The 18,457-nt window shown below is 31.6% G+C and overlaps 1 protein-coding gene across 2 annotated transcripts; it reads right to left on the bottom strand.

Moving 5' to 3' along the window:
• Positions 1–1,851: 1,851 nt before the first annotated feature.
• LOC106059633 (protein phosphatase 1G-like) lies at positions 1,852–15,928 on the bottom strand. 2 transcript variants are annotated; one of them, XM_056029034.1, is made up of 11 exons: positions 15,637–15,928; positions 10,922–10,997; positions 8,582–8,788; positions 6,911–7,404; positions 5,960–6,111; positions 5,637–5,715; positions 4,849–5,083; positions 4,296–4,425; positions 3,784–3,877; positions 2,827–3,085; positions 1,852–2,312 (listed from the first exon to the last, which is right to left on the bottom strand). In XM_056029034.1, the coding sequence occupies exons 1-11, from the start codon at positions 15,745–15,747 to the stop codon at positions 2,299–2,301; spliced, it is 1,851 nt and encodes a 616-aa protein (XP_055885009.1). In that variant the 5' UTR covers positions 15,748–15,928; the 3' UTR covers positions 1,852–2,298. The 2 variants fall into 2 exon arrangements, with proteins under 2 accessions (XP_055885009.1, XP_013072755.2); XM_013217301.2 differs by lacking the exon at positions 1,852–2,312 and having other exon boundaries at positions 2,436–3,085; positions 15,637–15,925.
• Positions 15,929–18,457: the final 2,529 nt, after the last annotated feature.

The raw sequence follows: 18,457 nt of genomic DNA, 5'->3' as shown, positions 1-18,457 counted from the left end.
CTTTTGTCATCTATATTAATTAGGCAGGCCCTAAAAAAAACAAGCATATTTAGAGTGGATATCAATTTTAGCAGCAGAGCTATTTTTGTTTTACAACACAACATACACAATTATTGACATGAATGACTTTGTTTTTATAAGAAACAGATCTAAAACAACAAGACTATAAACACAGGACAAAGTTTAACTGGATATCAAACAAGTTTTTATTTACAGTACATTGAAACTGACAACTTTTTGTTGCATGTATACATGACTGTACCACAGAAAGCTAACAGTTGGTCAAATTAATTGAGCAACATTTTTAATAACCAGAAACTATATGACATAGTAAGTTCAATAAAAGCATTTTATATATGCTAAATGTTTAGGTTTTATAAAATTTGTTAGAATTTTTTTGTTTTAGTATATGATTCAAATGTTGTTTTTTTTAATAAATATTGAAACAAATAACTAAAGATTTATAAAATACAAACAAATCTTGCTCCTTTTCAGTATTAGTTATATAGCTATAGTTATAAAGTAAAGAAAATCGAACATTAATAGAATCTAGTTTAAAAAAGACTGAATGATCAAACTGACTAGAAATCAATTTTTAAAAAAACTGAAGAAAACTTTCAAAATGAATAGATCAGAATTAAAATGAATAGATCAGAATACAAGGCACCTAGTAACAATGAGTCACAGAGTTGTTTAAAAAAAAAATCTGCAACTTTAAGAAATATAACAAACAAAAAAAAGTACTTTTACTGTATTAAAAAAAATGATAAAGAACAAAATGAATACAGTATTTACAGTAAACAAATGTGATTGGTCATCTGATGTTTTGTTTATTTCGATTATTTGTTGTTATGACAGGTGGACGGAAATTAGTCAATGACTACAATTATGTGAATTTTTAACAAAATTATTTTTTTTTGGAATGCACGGTCAAAATAAAACTCTGGCTTTAATGTGCATTATACTAATGCATTTCAAATAAGCAACAACTACGAAAAGGTGTTACTAAAATACAGCTTAAGAATTGTAACATTCATAAACAGCTAGCTAATATTTCTAAAAATAATTAAGCTAAGAATACAATTTTGATTTTTATTGACTTATTATTTAAAAAGTTCCCCCTTCAGACCTTGCGGTCTATGGGGCGCATGATATAAAGATCATATGTTTTTGTGGCCCACGGTTAACAAGGGTGAGATATTATTAATGTTTGATCATTTCTTCAGAAATGTCTAAACCATTTATTAAAAGTCAATTCAATTAAAGATGCCCTATATTTTCTGCATAAATAAATTCTTTTTAAAGATTCACCCTTCATCAGTAAATTTGCATTAATGTCTATTTTGAGCTTCAGATGTGTAGGCTTTGTTGGTTACTTCTAATCATATACTTTCTACAGATAGTTTGAGATTTTTTTTTAAAGCAATATTTTTTAAAATCATTTAAAATTTATATTGAGAAAATTTTGTAAACAATGGATTTTCCCTATTCACATTAACAAGACCTAAGGCAATAGTACTATATTGATTTATCTATATCAAAAAGATTTGGATGCCCACTGATGCTGGTTTTTCAGAAAGTTTTATGCCTCAAGTTGCCAGATGAAATTAAGGTAAAACTTCAGAGCTTTAACACTTCTGTTTTTTTTTAAATAAAACTTAAGTATGGTTACATAGCAATCGATCAATGCTATTACATAGTGTTTCTTCTAAGTGGAGGTTATTGGAATGATGGCTTCATGGCTGCACATCGACATCAAATATACAGGAAAAAAAAAATGATACAAGTATTCACCAGATCTGTACAACATAACCATAGGCTAATGACTTTTGGCTAAGAAAAAACACTGGGTAGCCAATGGGAGACCAAGATCAATAACTCTTCAGTCAAAATTATATCTGGCTACTGCATAGACTGTAATCAGTTCCACTAAAATAGTTATACATAGCAAATATACAAAAAGGCTAAAGTATATTAATGTTTACCAAAAAAGTATAAAACAAAACAAATCCATAATTCACATTAAATTAGCTACTTTCTTTCTCATAGTACTTTATTCTAAAAAGAAAAATACATCAGTAACTAGAAATTATATTGTTTCCAACACAAGATTTGTAAAACAAATCACATTACAATAACAAAAAATCCACACGACTCACACAAAAAAATTTATAATAACAACAACAAAAAAAGATTTAATCCTGTTAATCAACAATTTACTAAGAATGATATTCTTTCATATGACAAAAATGAAAATAAAAACTAGAAATTTTCAGCAAAGCCTTGAAATTATTTTTTTTAAATGTCCCTGCCTGAAACAAAATAAAGAATAAACTATAAAAGTATTAATTGTAGAAACTCAAAGACAAAAACATCATTATAACAAAATGCTACATGTTAAAAATTTTCTTTCCATGGCATTGCCATTCAAAATATTTGAGTTGCATATATTCACTATCAGGCTCATCCAATGACATGATTCTTTCTTTCTCACACACAAGTTTTCAACTCATCAGATTCATCTTTCATTCAACTCTGATGCAATTTTTTCTGCTGGTGTCCAATAGTATAAAAAAAATATACATATATATATATACTATATATACACACACACACATAATTATGTAGGTGCAACTTAAGTCAGTTTAATGACTATGTATGTATAGACTTAAAGCACTACTTAACCAAAAGAGCAGTAACCACAATGACTGATGTACGTATCCGTAGCATTATGCCCTAAATCATGTAAAAACAGTTTTGAACAAAGTAATACTAGACTCAATAACACCTAAACAAGCTCTTCTCCCCCTAGTTTGATCCGCTTGCCTTCATTAGCCTCCACATTATCTGAGCATCTCTTTATGGACCCAGTAGCATCTTGTTCTGTTTTATCAGCACTATCACTGCCCTTCAATGGCACATCTCTGTCCTCCTCTACGTTGTGTGGTACATTTTCTGAAGCCTGTGTGGAAACTTGCTCACTGGTTGCAGGTTGGAAGCTATCCAAGACTACAATAATACAGGTCATATTATCACATCCAGTACCATCACCAAATGTATTGGGTGCAAGACAATGATCAAACAGCTGGAGAAAAGAATAAGATTTTTAACTGGTGAACATTATAAACTAAAAAAAAAAGTTGAGTTCAAAATTTAATTAATTATAGTGAAGAAAGAACTTTAAATGTTTAAGCTTTAAGAGTGGAGTAGCCATTATCTGTCACACAAATAATAGGAAAAAACAAATCTGTTAAAAAACAGAAAGTTCAAAACTAAATTGATCATAGTGAAAGAAAAGCTACAGGAATGGACTAGCCATGATCATAACAATAATAAGAAGAAAAAAAAAGATCTGATAAAGAAATCAAATCTTAAATCTAGGGACCAATTTCTTTCAGACTTTATTCTATTTATTTATCTTTTGCTATCAAACAAGCTGTCATGAGTTATGTTAGTTTAAGTTGTAGGTTTGAATGATACTACTTGGTGATTGTAATATTGAACATCAGTGTATGTATGGTATGTTTGTTATATGTAAATTCACTATCAATTTATTGTCAGTATTATTCAACTCAGACTCATAATAAAAACATGTCTTCTTGTTCTACAGCTGTATTTTTATTGTCCTTGTATCACTAGACTATTTATGTCATTAACTCAGGGGCCTTTGTCCTCTGAACAAGCTAACAGGTAAGGACCCTTCTATACACATAAACCTTCTACCAACAATGCTACAAATCTGGTAGAGTCAAAAATAATAAAAATGTGTTGGCAAAATCTTACCTCTTCACAAATTAAAGAAGGTTTCTGACGTTTTTCTGGGTCTTTCAATTTCTCTAAGACATAGTCAACTACTTCTTGGCTTGACATATAATTCCTAAAAGTAAGATGAAGCAAAATTTAAAAAAATAATTTTCAACCTTATTTTATATTCAAATTGTTATTTTTAAATGATGACATAATCATAAAGTAAAGTTCCCCTTTCAGACCTTGTGGTCTATAGGGCAAATGATGTCATCTGTTTCTTGGCTTATGGTTAATAAGGGTGTCATGTGGCCAGCACAACGACCAACTGACTTTACTTTTCCCCAACTAATGCCAGGTACCCATTAGAGCTGGGTAGACTCAGAGGTGCCAGAAGATCCCGTAATTAAAAATCCCAGTCTTCACCAGGATTTGAACCCTGGTTCAGAAGCCAAGCGCTTTACCGCTCAGCCACAGCGCCTTCCCAAATGATAATACTCTGCTGAATTTATGTTCAAAGAAATATCAACAAAAAAAGAACAATACTTAACCAAATGCCATCACAAGCTACAACGAAGAACTGATCTTCTGGACACAGCTCTGCTATTTTAACATCAGGAAGAGATGTGATCATCTGTTCTTTTGCTGGTAAATCTTTGTTGCGTTTGTATACATGGTCTCCTGATAGAGAAAAAAAAAGGAATTATTAGTAAACGTCTGAAAAAAGTGCTAAAACCTATTTTGCTACAGAAATTATTTTAACTATAATTGTCATTAAATTACTTTACAAAAAAAAAAAAAAAAAAAGTAAATAAAAACAAAAAAAAAACAACTAGTCATTTGATTATATAAAAAGCATCTGTAAAGTTTTCATTAAATCTTGCTGAAAACATTTTTTTTTCATTTTAATTTTTATTATAAGTACAAAAATGTTAGCATTTTCAATAAAGAAAAATGATGATTAATAATTACTTCTGATGTCAACAAATCTTCAAAATGTTTGCTTTAACCTTCAAGAAATTTTTGTGTAAATATCTAAGCCTTTACTTACAGCAACAACACCTATAAATAATACTGTTGAGGACAAAATAAGATAGCTCTCACCTATAGCCCGAGAGAGATTCAAACCACCATTTACACGCCCATCACTGGTCACCTTTCCACCAGCCCTTTCTATTCTAGTTTTCTCACATTCATCTTCAGGTTTGTGGTCAAAAGAGAGTTCAATGGCCTTTCCAGCCCTTGACAGCACACATCTAGAGTCTCCAGCATTGGCAACAATGAGCTGCTTTCCCTGGAGCAAACAGACACATGCAGTGCATCCACTATCAGATCCAGGCTGAAACAGAACTCATTTTATTATTTAAAGAATATGACCTAATGTTCTAGAACAGATGAAAAATAATATGTGTGTGTGATATACCCACAAACAAATATGAAATAATAAAAAAAAAAAGATATGGACATTGTCACAATGGACAAGAATTATGACAAAGTAGAGAATAATCTGTTTCTACTGGGAAGTGATGCAGGGTCATAATTACATTCATCACTCGAACTGAAAATGCTACAAGTTGAACTTTATGAAATTCAATATATGTAATAAAGTAATAAGTGTTATGGTTCATTACCCAATGATGCCTACATTTGAGTAGTGTTGTTTCTACAAATAACATAATGCAATATTAGAGAAGTAAATTTATTGAAGTACTAGAAGAAATCATCAGGTTAGAAATAATTTTACCAATGGACTGCCCCACGTGTGTTTTGGTCTCCTCTTAAATTATAGAGCTACTTAAATTTTCTTAATTTTCTTGTCATTCAGCTATTTTTGAAAACATTAGTTATTTTAGTACATACTACATTATCTCTAAAAAAAAATATGTAGAAACCTCTTCGTTAGATACATCCATCATAGGTACATCTTCATCTTGATCCCCATCCTCATCATCATCTTCATCATCATCATCACTAAAGATAATCAAAGTTGAAATATTACTAATTCCTTTTTGGAATGAGTGAGTGGTAGTTACAATGTAATATATATGAAATATATTTGTATGTATTTATAACAAGTACAAATAAAATAACAGGGCATTGTACTTAAATTCAAAATTTTTAAACCATAATTTTTAGTTGTCTTAAGTTTTCAAAAAAAAAAAAAAAAAAAGTTCCAAAATGAGAAAAATCGTACAAGTTTTAGTAAATGTATTACCTCATGTCCTCCCACATATCTTCATCTTCCTCATCATCATCTTCCTCATCACTAGAATTCACATCGCCATCCAGTTTAGCCATTTCTGCAGCTGCTTTCGCCTTGCTTTTCCTGATTCCAGGACTCGACAGTCCAGAGCCAGATGGCTGCTCCTGTTTATACAAAATTCACATCTAACAAAGTGAAACCTTTTTTTTCAATATTTTCTGTTCAAACAATGTAAACAGATCTTGACACAATGATGAGCCAAAGGAATGAGTGAGAAGGGGGCCTAATAGTGCTTAAGACAGCTCCCCAAGGAAAAGACAACATGGCTACAAATGATTGGGCAAGGAAGCAAGTGTTTGAGCATGTACTGAGGTGGGGCTAAATTATGCCAGTTTCATAGGGTGGAGGATGTATTTTATTATAAATTGCTAACAGAATTCACAAACTATTGAAAAGTGTGTGTGTTATTAGGAAGTGGGTTGGAAAAGATCTGGTCACAATATTCAAAATTTAAACATTAAACAATTTTTTTCGTATGAAATGAAAATCATTGTACCAATTTTTTTTTTTACTGGAGCAAAGCATGGAAATCAGATTTTTTTTAAATAAATAAATCAAATAATAATAAAGTACTGAAGCTGAAACTGACAAAGTGCAAACAAGAACCATGAAGACTAGAGCCACTAGGATGTCTAGTAGATTTACCAATGACACAAAGAATCTCATTTGAGAAGCTTGAAAGTGTCAAGGGCTTCAAGTACACAGAAGCTATAGTCTCAGACCACGAATGTGCTAACAGATTATTAAAATAGATATGCTCTTCATGCAAGATTCATGCAACTCCTAGTCCATGAAAGCAAAGTTGGAAAGGAAAATAAGATCCTTAAATAAAATGGTTATTTACATAGCTACTAAAAGTATGTATGCACCAAGGAAAAATGCTAAGTAACTAAAACAATATACCTCATTGGGCAAAGCAGCCTCAGCCGAAGAGCTCCCAGATATGCTTCTTGATCCTGATGTTATGCAGCTAGATCCTCCTGTTGAGGAAGAACTGCAGGTTACTTCTTTGTCTGTTTGGCTGTCTAGGTCCGCTGAAGATTTTTCGTTATTGTTTTCTATCACACTATCTTTCTGTTTGTCACTATTTGTTTCATTATCTAAGATTTCCAAGTCCGCACAGCTGCTAGAGTTGTTTTCATTGTCTACCCCATTTAGTAAGGTGTCTGAATCTTGGTCTTTAGCAGCAGATGATGAAGAAGACACAGAGATTGATGAAGCGTCTCCGTTTTCATCATCTTTTTTTGAACCTTTTAAAGTCTTGCGTTGTGCAATTAAAAATGGACTCTTGAAATCCTTGTTTTCATCTTTGCTTTTGTACTGTGCAAGAAGTTGGTCCAAGGGCATATTAGCTTCTTCTTTAAGCATATCTGTTTCTGTTCTACCAACTGGGTCACCTGAAAATAACAATTCATGGTCAGTTTTGGATAGATGAATGAGCTTCCATTTTTTAAATCTGTGTTGAAGAAAAATTAATTTATTTTTATGGGCTATGAAGTGTTGACGTGTTGGATTGCAAGGTGTTGATTGATAAAATGTAACGAAAATTTCCATAGTAAGTCCAAGTGTTCCTATAATTTTAAGGAGAACATTGACAGACTGTGTGTAGAGCATACAATATAAACTATGGAATGTAACAGTTTTCAAATAGCCAGTTGTTGTTTTTTTGTTTAAGAAGTATTTAATATAAACTTGCAAATCGAATGACAAATTTTAAATCATGTTAATTTTTTTTTCACATAAAAAAATGTAAACACACACCTAAAAGTATGTTTACTTAGCTAAACTCCACCAGCCCTTAGTCCCTAAACCTCACTTTGCCATTATTTTTAATAAAATTATTACAAACTTAGACCTACCATATACCTGTTTGATTCAATTTTATTGTGAATTTTCTAAAAATTTCCACACTTATTTGATGTAAACATATGCAGTGAAGGAGGCAGACATTGTTAATGGTTAATATAAAAGTTTCAACACAATTCATGACCTATTTTTAGATTCTGACGCGATTCAGCGAGGACACATATATAGGTAATTTAAAAATTTCCCAGAAAAGTGGGTTTACCGTCTGTTGGGGTTAAAGACTACAAATGACAATGGTACTTTAATTAATTTTACAATACATAAAAAAGACTTTCATAAGTTTTTCACTTAGGAGGTTTGACAATTTGGCTTTGAAAAAAATAAAATAAAATGGGAGCTAGTTGCCTATTTTTGTTAGTAACCACAAACAACTTATTTCAATGTGAATGAAGGGGACATAAGCCCCTTGGCTACTTAGAAAGGGTGCTCAAGTTTAAATCCTCAACTTGAGATCTGGTGTGTTTGCTGAGCCAAAAGTCAGCACAAAAACCCCTCCCTAAACAAGGTCCACAAAAAAGATCGGACCAGCACACACAGAGCATGAAAGATGCACTATACAAGAATAGTTTTAAAAAAACAATAAACAATTATAAATTAAACAGGATACTTGTAAATGGTTTTTCCAATAATGTTTTTATTAAATATTAAAAATAATTTAGTATTGCAAAATAAAGAACAGTATAAATAAAATACATAAATTCTTTTTACCTTCTTCCTCATCTTCAACATCATCATCTTTACCAGCAAGTTCTTTGAGCTCCTTAATCACATCCTCATCTGTCAAGGTAGCATCAAATGTTAAAAAGGCCAACTGTATAAACTGTTTGATATTATCACTAAATCCATCCTGCTCTGCCATCAAAGTTTTAACAAAGTCTGGGAAGTGTTTTTCACAGTACTTAGCCACTTCGGATCCTGAAAACATATTTCATCATTTGTTGGTATTAACAAAAAGTTTTTTAAAAGTTTAATATTTCTATAATCTAGATCTCAAAAAAAAAAAAAAAAAATAGATAAATAAAACATCATTTAGCTTAATTTTGTCAAAACTTGTAAACTTATCAGCAATTAAGAAGTTAAAAAAAAAAGACAATTCCTCCTTCATGAAGCTGATTATTATTTCTTAAGAGCAAATATTGTACTCTTAATAACTAATGAATGATAAATGTTTTAAAAAATTGAAAATTTTCTATCAACCCCAATAATAAAATCCTGGTTATGTATAAAAAAAAAAGTCAAGAGTACAAAAAATTCTAATGATAAGCCTATTGATACAGGCTTGCTATTAATTTATTTAACTCTTTAATGAATTGGGCCTACATCCAGAAATACCAGAAGGCGTGGTAGTCCTCTAGCCAAATTTAAATTATTTTTTTTTATACTTGGAAAAATTGTAATGGTCAAGCTAGAGTTTTCCCAGTGTGGCCAAATAGCTAGTAATTCTTTTCCCACAAGATATACATCCACTGTCTAATTTGTAGAAAAAACTATTAAGAGTTGTTTTTGAGAACTGCATCCACCAACCTACCTGTCCAACCAGTATTTTGAGCCATGAATTTGTTTATCCTAAACCTTCCCAAACACAAGTATTTTAGCAGTTTAAATTCTACTTTGTGAATTAACAAACTACACATAATGTATAGATGTATGTAAGGCCATTAGAATATCTGTTGACAATAACAGATCAATAATTTGACAACTATAATGACTATAAAAGTCTTTCAACTAGAAATCTAATTAGAGATTTTAAAAATAAAAAAATCACAAATTTAGATTCAACAAAATTAGATGTAAAAAAAAAAAAAAAAAATTGTTTGTACACTGCATTGTTCTTTTTTTTTTTTTAATTCCACATTTGAGATTTTATATTTTAATAGAAAAAAATGTGCTCATTATTTATTGGGCCTATTTAACAGATCTATATTTAATTATCACAGATCTTTAACAAAATGTTTTTAAAGGCTACATTTTGTTTTAATGCTTTTTTTCCCTGCGAATGACTGCATCATATTAGAAAACAAAATGATAGTGCTAGGTGCTAGGCTAAATACTGAACAAGCAAAAAATGTATTAATTCATGTTACCACCCTAGATATAATACTAATCTGGAATTAAGTTTTGAATGATTGTACTTCCTGTGGAAGAGTTGGAGTGAGCTTTTGTATCACAAGAAATGAGGGATGCAAGACTGCTGGAAGAGGGTAGAGAGAAGTGGAGCAAAGGTGAGGCGAAATTTAATAATGAAGAGTGGAGAGGCCAGGTGGGGAATCATAGTGTGGTCAAGAAAAAGTAGTATACCAACTAATACATTAACTGGTGAAGAGGGAAAAGTAAGGAAATCAACTAAATAGCATGGAATGGTGAGACTAAAAAATTTTAAATGCTTAAAAACACACTGACTTATAAAACAAAAAAAATAGAAATATTGTGTTTAAAATGGAAATATTTTCAAGCAATAAGAAACAAAATGATTGTACACTTGTAATAATTTTATCTGAATTACAAAAAGATAACTAAAAATTGTTCATAATTGATTATGATACCTTCCCTTAATGCACTTTGTAATTCATAATAGAACTATCAGTATTTTAAAAATTAAAAATAACATTCAACTATTACAATTACTATACACAGTCTAGAGTCCATTTTGTTTTAGCTAAAAACATTGTTTTAAATTATTTTTTAATAAGGCATTTATTTAAGCAAACAAACTAAACTATAATATTGAAAATATTACCATGCCATAAGATGTACTCTAAATTGATAGGTGTAGTTGACTAAAAGCTGGGACAAGCAGAGGTTTCATTAAGATGTTGTGAGGAAGAGAAAAAAGGGGAGAGTACAAAATTAAATTGAGAATGACAGCAAACAAAAAAAAAATAATGCAGAGAAGGTGTTGATGGAGCAAGGTGTGGGTCAAGCATCACCACCAAAACAAAACGACTACCTGATCAGCTGGTAAGAAAGGGGGAGAAAAGGAAAAAAAGAAACTGCACTGAATGACATCTAACATTAATAACAATAATCCCCCCTTTTCTTAATACTTACCTCCATGGCCATCATACACTGCAAAAAAAGATGTATTTGTTGCCGCATGAAAATTTGGTATACAGTTATGAGCATCCTGAAAGAATTTTTGAAAATGTAACATTGTAGGCATAGATATTTATATATTAGATATGACTATGCAATTCTATAATCAACACTTGTCTAGACAAGAAATCCTATGTCTGCTATGTAAAAAGGAATGATAGTATCACTGACCAGATTTTTCGGGTGTGAAAGCGGGACGGGGAAACTTGCTTTATGAATCAACCATAGATGTGTCTATACATCATTAGAATAAAATGCATTTAAAAAGAAAAAAAAAATTAAATTAAACTGATTACACCTTAACACCTGCTATGCCGATGAAATGTTGAACCTTCATCATTTTATGACGCTGATGCTCTAAAAATTGTACACTTAATGTTCTAGCAATATAATGATCTTCACAGCATGATTAAAAGTCCTTTAGTGCTTTCTTCTTGAACTATGTATTTTCACTGGTTCACATTGCATTAAAGCGTTAATTTCTAGTAGACATAAAAAGAATTGTTACTCAGTAGGGCACAAAATTCTTCTGAAAATGAGAATTTTAAACACTTGTGGGAGTTCCAATCCCAAAATTTGTCAGAACTCTGCAGTTAATCTTGTCAAATAGCCCCTTGTATTGGCGCAAAGCTCAATCACAGGCTCTTAAGTGTTAACCTTGTCAAATTTGCTGCTTCTCTCTCGATGAGATACTTTGCACAATGTTAGTATTTTATATCTTTATGATTGACGCTTTATCGTTTCTTCAAACCACCTCAGCGTCTTTCAAAGTAGAAAGTAGCTGGAGTTCTTCGTTCGGAGGAAACTTCATGCTTCATTCAGAGCATTTCTGAACCAATTTGTCTAGTGCACTTGTGAACCAATTTAACATATGCGTGTCTGAACCAATTTGTTTAATGCATTTCTAAACCAATTTTGTCTAGTCCATTTCTGAACCAATTGGATGAAGATACTTTGAGAGATTCTGACCATCAATAAGCAAAACCGCTGATAGAAAATTGCCATAATTTTATGTACAGATACAGCAGCAACAATATAACCTACACATTTTCAAAGAAGCATTTGATTATAATGGAACACTTTTTTTGAGACAAGAAATATGATTTCAAACCAGGAAATAACTCCACCACTGGCATATCGGCAATATTAACATGCATCTAGTCTTTCCAGAACATTCTGTTTAAAGATTCCCATGAGGACTGTATAGGAGAAGTAATAATGCATTTTCCCACATTTTTTCATTAAATATAAGCAAACAATCCACAACAGTTTTTTTATGTTGTTTTGTAAACATAGGCAGCATAAGGATCGAGAGGAAATGCCGAATGATAAACTATTAATTAAACGATATTCTAAATTGGATTTTTAAATGGAAGCAGAATACTGAATGAATTTTCCCATGAAAGCAAATGGTGCATGTGCAGTAGCAATATTGCCTATAAAGCAGTCCTTTAGTCAACTTTCAAATAAAGAAGTTTTAGTAATAATAAAGTGAGCCAATCGAACCTCTATAAAAATCGTGACTGCTTAAGCTCCAGGCATTTCTCTAGAAATACTAGATCTAAATCTAAACTATAATATAGTTTATAGAATTCTAGATGAGTAGATCTAGACCCAGATTGAAATAGATATATATAGAGTAAAGGTTGCTTGTTTGCCACCCGGGTTTCGTCTTACATATCGGTCACCTCACTGTAATATTATTAAATCTTTTTTATTTGAATGTTTACTACTCAACTTCCTCATAAATATTGCGCATGCACCATTTTGTCACACTTCAGACACATACAACTCCCTTTTTCATTGAGAGAAAGTAATTTTATCCGGGGTCAAAGCAGACTACTGTAAAACTTACCTTTTTTTCCCAAGGGGAAGAACGAGATAGGGTCTGGGGTTAACACGATTTTTAAGCCCCTAGATGCATTAGCCACTTAAAACCCAGCTATAATGCTTCTAAATAGACATAGAAACAAATACATTACACAACCCAGACTCTCCTTTCCCACTTAAGCATGTAAATAGGGGGTGGCCAACAAGTTTTACCTTTTCTGAATAAGAAAACATATCTACATAAGATGCGAGTCATAAAAAAGGAAATAACTTGACACAGTAAAGAAGGGGAAATAATTTTTATTTTTTTTAAAGCATAATTTTGTTGTTTGTCAAAATAATATAGTACAAAATATGTGTTCTTGTGTGGGTTTCTTACATGTTTTACTAAAGAAAATTCATAACATATTTATAAAAAAAAAAAAAAGCTAATATGTTGTAAGCAAAACGTATGACCATTTATTTAAAACAATTTAATAGGCAACAAATATGTACAAATGTTAAAAGGCACTTAGGTGCACACCCCTATACAATAATAGATTGGCATCAATAGGCAGCTGAAAAAAAAAAGTCACAGTAGCAATATCAATGTAGACCTCGATCCTACAATTATTGATCGACCAGGTGCACTAAAGGCCTTGGTGTGAAACATCAACATGCACTGGGCTTGTGATAAGTATATACACACTATGCTATGTGTGGTCTAAGAGATTGTCAAAGTCTGAAGAGAGTATGAAGCCTCCTCCCCTTCCCTTTTTTTCCCTGTCTCCTAAGCATACCATAAGAGTGGAGACACGCTCTAAAACAAAAAACAGGTGAGTGAGCAGGAAACTAGCAATTATCAATCGACCAGTTATTGGTACCATTAAGGCTATGGTGAGACAGGCACGCACTGGAGCTGTGCTGTGTGAAAAAAAAGGCCTCGTAGAGTAGAGAGAAGACTCCTCCTCTTCTCCCCCATAACAGAGGCAATTTTTTCCCCTAGGGCGACCAGCTAGGCTAGGCCCAAAGTAGTGGACATGGTGTGACGTCAGTTACAAGCAGAGAATGAAAGCGTGGAGTGTGGGAAAAGTGATAATATGACTTGTGTCGTTGCGCTAATGTACAAAAAAATAAAATTAAGGATGAAATTCCTTAATAAAAACGTTTTATACATATTTCCTTTGATGTGGCCGATAAATCTTCTAACCGGCCAACAACTTTTACAGGGAAAAAAAAATCATGTAGAAAACTTTTACTCATCAGAAAACTGACCCTACCCCTCTTCACATCAGATTTAATTTTAACTATGCGTAGTGATACATTACAAAATAGCTATTTTTATAGACAAAAGGATGATGAATTCATTGACACTCTCAGTTTTTTTCATAATAGGTCAGACCATTACGCCGATTACGGAGTTATGAATTTTGAAACTTAAAAATGGCCGGAGATTGGCTTAGCGTGGCCGACAAGTATCCTTTACTCTAGTACCAAATACTCTCTGATCGCTCAGTCTCACTACTCACTCTCAGATAATGAATAAATATTAAATAATGAGATACAAGTAGACTAGTCACTAATACTAATATAATATATATAAATCTAGATCTATAAAGTAGGGAGATCAAATTCCGGAACTTCCGGTGTCCAAAAAATGACGTAAAAACTTGAGACAAGAGTTTTCCTTACTGCTACATAGGTCTTTGTTTGAAATCGATTATGCTCACTATATATAAAGATATCATTGCTAAAAAGAGTGAATTCCATTACTTTTGATGATGGAGAACATTTTTGTCTTTAACAATTTTTTGATAAAAAAAAAAATTTATTTAAATATTTTTGCTGATACTCATCACAGAAAAGTCGTACCCTGTTGATTTTTTTCCTGCTAATAGTACATGTGTCTGGCTATATTCCTACCAATTTTCAGATCGATCTATTGTCAACATCGAACACACTTGAAAAAAAAACAAAAAAAAATATTGACCTCAATGGACTTTTCAGGTTTTATTTTTTTTTTATAGAAGATATTGTTTGTCACCAACAAATGAAAATTATAATCTTGTAGCAGATATTATTAGCTACAGATCTAGATACTTTTGAAAGATTTTTTACCTTGCAATTTTTTAAAAAACGCATTTGAAAAAAAATTGTTTCAGGCGATTTTAATCCCAATTTTTAAATATTTTGTTATTTTCTGCCATCACAAAGCCGCCATTTTGTCCCCACCTCTCTGACATTTCTTGTATATCTAGACCCGATAATTTGTTTATTTCATCAATATTTACATTTTAAACAACTGAAGTTCATAAATATAAATTAAATCAGAATTGTGAGCTAGAAATTTACTACGAATAGTAGATCTACTATTAAATTTCTTATTTAATAAGTAGATCTATCGTCTACGAAACACAATTCCAACTTTTTAACTTTTGACCTAGGGGGTGTGTCTCGCCGGCTAAGCCAGCGACAAGCTCTCACTTCACTTTTTCCATGTCAACCAATGTTAGGTCAAAACGGCACAAAAAAGATCATTACTTTCTTAATGTACAACATACAGTCATAATTTATAGAAAGTTCTTTTAAAGTATTTTAATGATGTACTAACGAAAAATAGTTTTTTCAAAGATAAATTTTATTTTCACCTCCCTATAAGTATAATATATAAAGTATAATATATTTTATATTAGAAATCTGGAGTCTAGCTAAATTAATCTATTAAAATCTATACTAGATCTATATTTGATTACTTCTAGATCTAAAATCTAAATAGATTCTAGTCTATAAAAAATATTAGATTATCATTAGATCTATTATTCTATAAATTATATAATATATTCCAATATTTCTAGATCTACCTCTTGTGTTATGCGCCATCCTTGCATAGATGATGCACCATAGATAAAATTATCACATTTCTGGTCAATGGAATCTTTATCAGTAACAGGTGAAGAAAGATAAACTCCCATGATGTTGCTTTTCTTTTAGATCTAGAGTTAATCTACAGATAGACCAAGACCATTCCTAGAGAAAATTTAGGAACTTTTGTAGACAACACACGTGAAACTTTTCTGTAGATTTTTAGAAGACCGGAAGTATTTGTGTACACTCTTCGGTGCGGAAAAAAAAGGATGAGTAAAAGATCTCTATTGTAAAGAGAAGAGAAGGAAGATGATAACAGCTTTTCTAAACTGCTTTGTATGGGTCAGTGGCTGCTGTACCATGCCTGCACAGTAATCGAAAATAAAACAAGGGGGAACACCTTCTCCCTTTTCGAAATGAAATTTCGGTGTGAGGAATTTTGCGACTGTTAGCTTAAATGTTAAACCATCACTTGAGCCAGCGATGCCAAGAAGAAAAAAAGCAAAAGCTTCAGCCTTTTGGAGCCTAGATTCTATCATGTGCGTAGCAAAGATAGATTTGAGGTTAAAGACCAACTGAAGAGGTTTTGGGGTCAGACGCGGAAACCGGTGTTATACTTTTTTTTAGATTCATAATGCTTAAAAAAACATACATACGAAATTTTAGACATATATTCTTTGTAATTATTTAGATATAAGCAATTTAATGTGAGTTTTAGGGACTATTAAATTTCACAATCTCGAAGCCATTCGAGATCAGTATTTCCCAGACAACCAAGGTCGATGACGTAGTTTAAGGGAAATTAGGTCAAATTTTTCAGTTTATGGCTTAGCGTATTTCCCTATTCCTTTTTACAGGAATGCTAGTTTCTAAAAACAAAGGCGACTAAAACACGCCAATTTATAAAAAGTGGATGTTAGAGTTGGGGAAATTAGGTCAAATCACGCAATTTATGGCTTTGCATGTTAGATCTACTGTTTGTCGGCTTATTCTTGATCTAGTCAAGCGAACAGCGTTTCAGCCCACGCAGTACCGCGAGCCTCAGTTCACATGTTTCGTTTTAGTCAAGTTACGCAATTTATGGCTTATGTTACTGCTTCAGGCTTATTCTAGTTCTAGATCTACTGCTTTTGATCAAGAGCAGAGTTCTTTTCTCAGATCATTAATGATGTATGAAGTAGACCTAAATTTAGATCTAAATCCAATTAGATGAAGTCTAGATCTAGTAATAGTAGTATTGGATATTTAGAGATAAGACCTATCTATTTAGACTGATCCGATCGAGGTGCTGGGCCTAGACCTAGAAAAACAAAGTTTAAAATTATATACTCTATCTATACACTTAATAGTGATTATTAACCTATAGTCGTCCCTAAATAGGCCCAATATGGGAAAAAAACAATTATTACAATGTGAATGTTGAGCTCATTCATTGTAGTTATTGTAGTATACGATTATATTTAGTTTGAATCTAGAGTCACAACCCCGTACAACACTAGGCAAATAGCTTTAACTTAAACCATAACTTAGACTTAAAAGTAGTCTGATTTAGATCTACTAGTAAAAAAAAGTACTAGATCTAAATTTCTAAAAACTAATCTATAAGGCAAAAATTAGACCTAGATCTACCAATTCTATAATATTATTAATATACGAAATATGGATTTTATTACACTCCTATTTAAATATATTCGTACCGTATATTCGGGCCTATATACTTACATAGTTCTATAAATAAATATCTAAAAATTAAAGTTTTTATTTATCTCACGCTTGACTCATTTGTTGATTGGAATAGAATCATTAGATTATTAGATAGTTAAGTTAGCAAGTTAATCTGTAACTGTAGGTAACAAAGTTTTAAATTGTGTTTAGACTATAAATGAAAGAGATTATCCTACTGGAGAAGGAGTTGTCCTTTTTTTCTTTTCTCTGGGAAGTCAGGGAAGTGGAAAATAAATTATAGTATCAATATAATTATAATGTTAAGTAATGCATATAGGCTACTGTTGATGTAATTATGCAACTCATTTTATTAAATTTTAGTAACCCAATTATTGTCAGTTAATCACTGAATATATATATTTTTTTATTGTTATTAAAAAATGCAGAGCTATTCATAATTTAAAGTGTTTAATAAATAAGGCTGGCAGTCGAGTCGAAAGATTAATGAGAAATGCAGTATTTTCCATGGCCCCAGCTGCAAACTAGATATTTTGCCGCGTCCAGCGAAGACATAACCATATTCAGCTGGTGGTCAATTTAAATGTTCTTTACGATGTCTACGTCTTCCCTCATCAGTAGATTTTCTTTTGGCCTCTAATATGTATTCCACGTTGCAATTTGTAATAAATAGCATCATTCGAAGAATGAGATCCAACTTATTTTTTAAAAATGTAACCCCTTTACAGATCAAGTCATCATTGCAATGGACATTCAGATCTGCATTAACCTAAAAATGATCAAAATTTGAATAGGTTTCGAAACGCAGAAAGTTGTGTGGTTTGCATTCCGAACTGTCTTCTCTGTGGTCTCAGGTTCAAACATTGACCACTGCCATTAACTAACATTCTGCTGGAGTTTTGGGCTATGACTTAATAATATTAAATCCTGATTCGAAACTTTGTCTAAACCTAGCAAGTGAAAAGGAACATACTAAAATAATGTTGTGTGTATAATGAAGAACTCTATTAAAATGTGATTTTGTATTTACATTTATTGGTATTTATTAGATAAAATAAAATTGTAGAATGTTTCTGTGATTTGTTTCACAGGGAATATTGTATTTCCAAAATGATGAAAGATCCATCTAGTAAA

Source organism: Biomphalaria glabrata, chromosome 5, assembly GCF_947242115.1.
Source record: "Biomphalaria glabrata chromosome 5, xgBioGlab47.1, whole genome shotgun sequence".
Lineage (NCBI taxonomy): Eukaryota > Metazoa > Mollusca > Gastropoda > Planorbidae > Biomphalaria > Biomphalaria glabrata.
The sequence above is the reverse complement of the archived record's forward strand: the minus strand, read 5'-3'. Positions and strand labels throughout refer to the sequence as shown.

What these genes read in the sequence shown, in the direction of transcription:
- LOC106059633 (XM_013217301.2), bottom strand. Translation starts at nt 15,747, where the DNA reads ATGGGAGTTTATCTTTCTTCACCTGTTACTGATAAAGATTCCATTGAC. An exon ending in TGTTGAAGATGAGGAAGAAG is followed by an intron (nt 7,405 to 8,581) that starts GTAAAAAGAATT and finishes TGTTATTTTCAG; the next exon opens with GTGACCCAGTTGGTAGAACA. An exon ending in AGGCTGCTTTGCCCAATGAG is followed by an intron (nt 6,112 to 6,910) that starts GTATATTGTTTT and finishes TTGTATAAACAG; the next exon opens with GAGCAGCCATCTGGCTCTGG.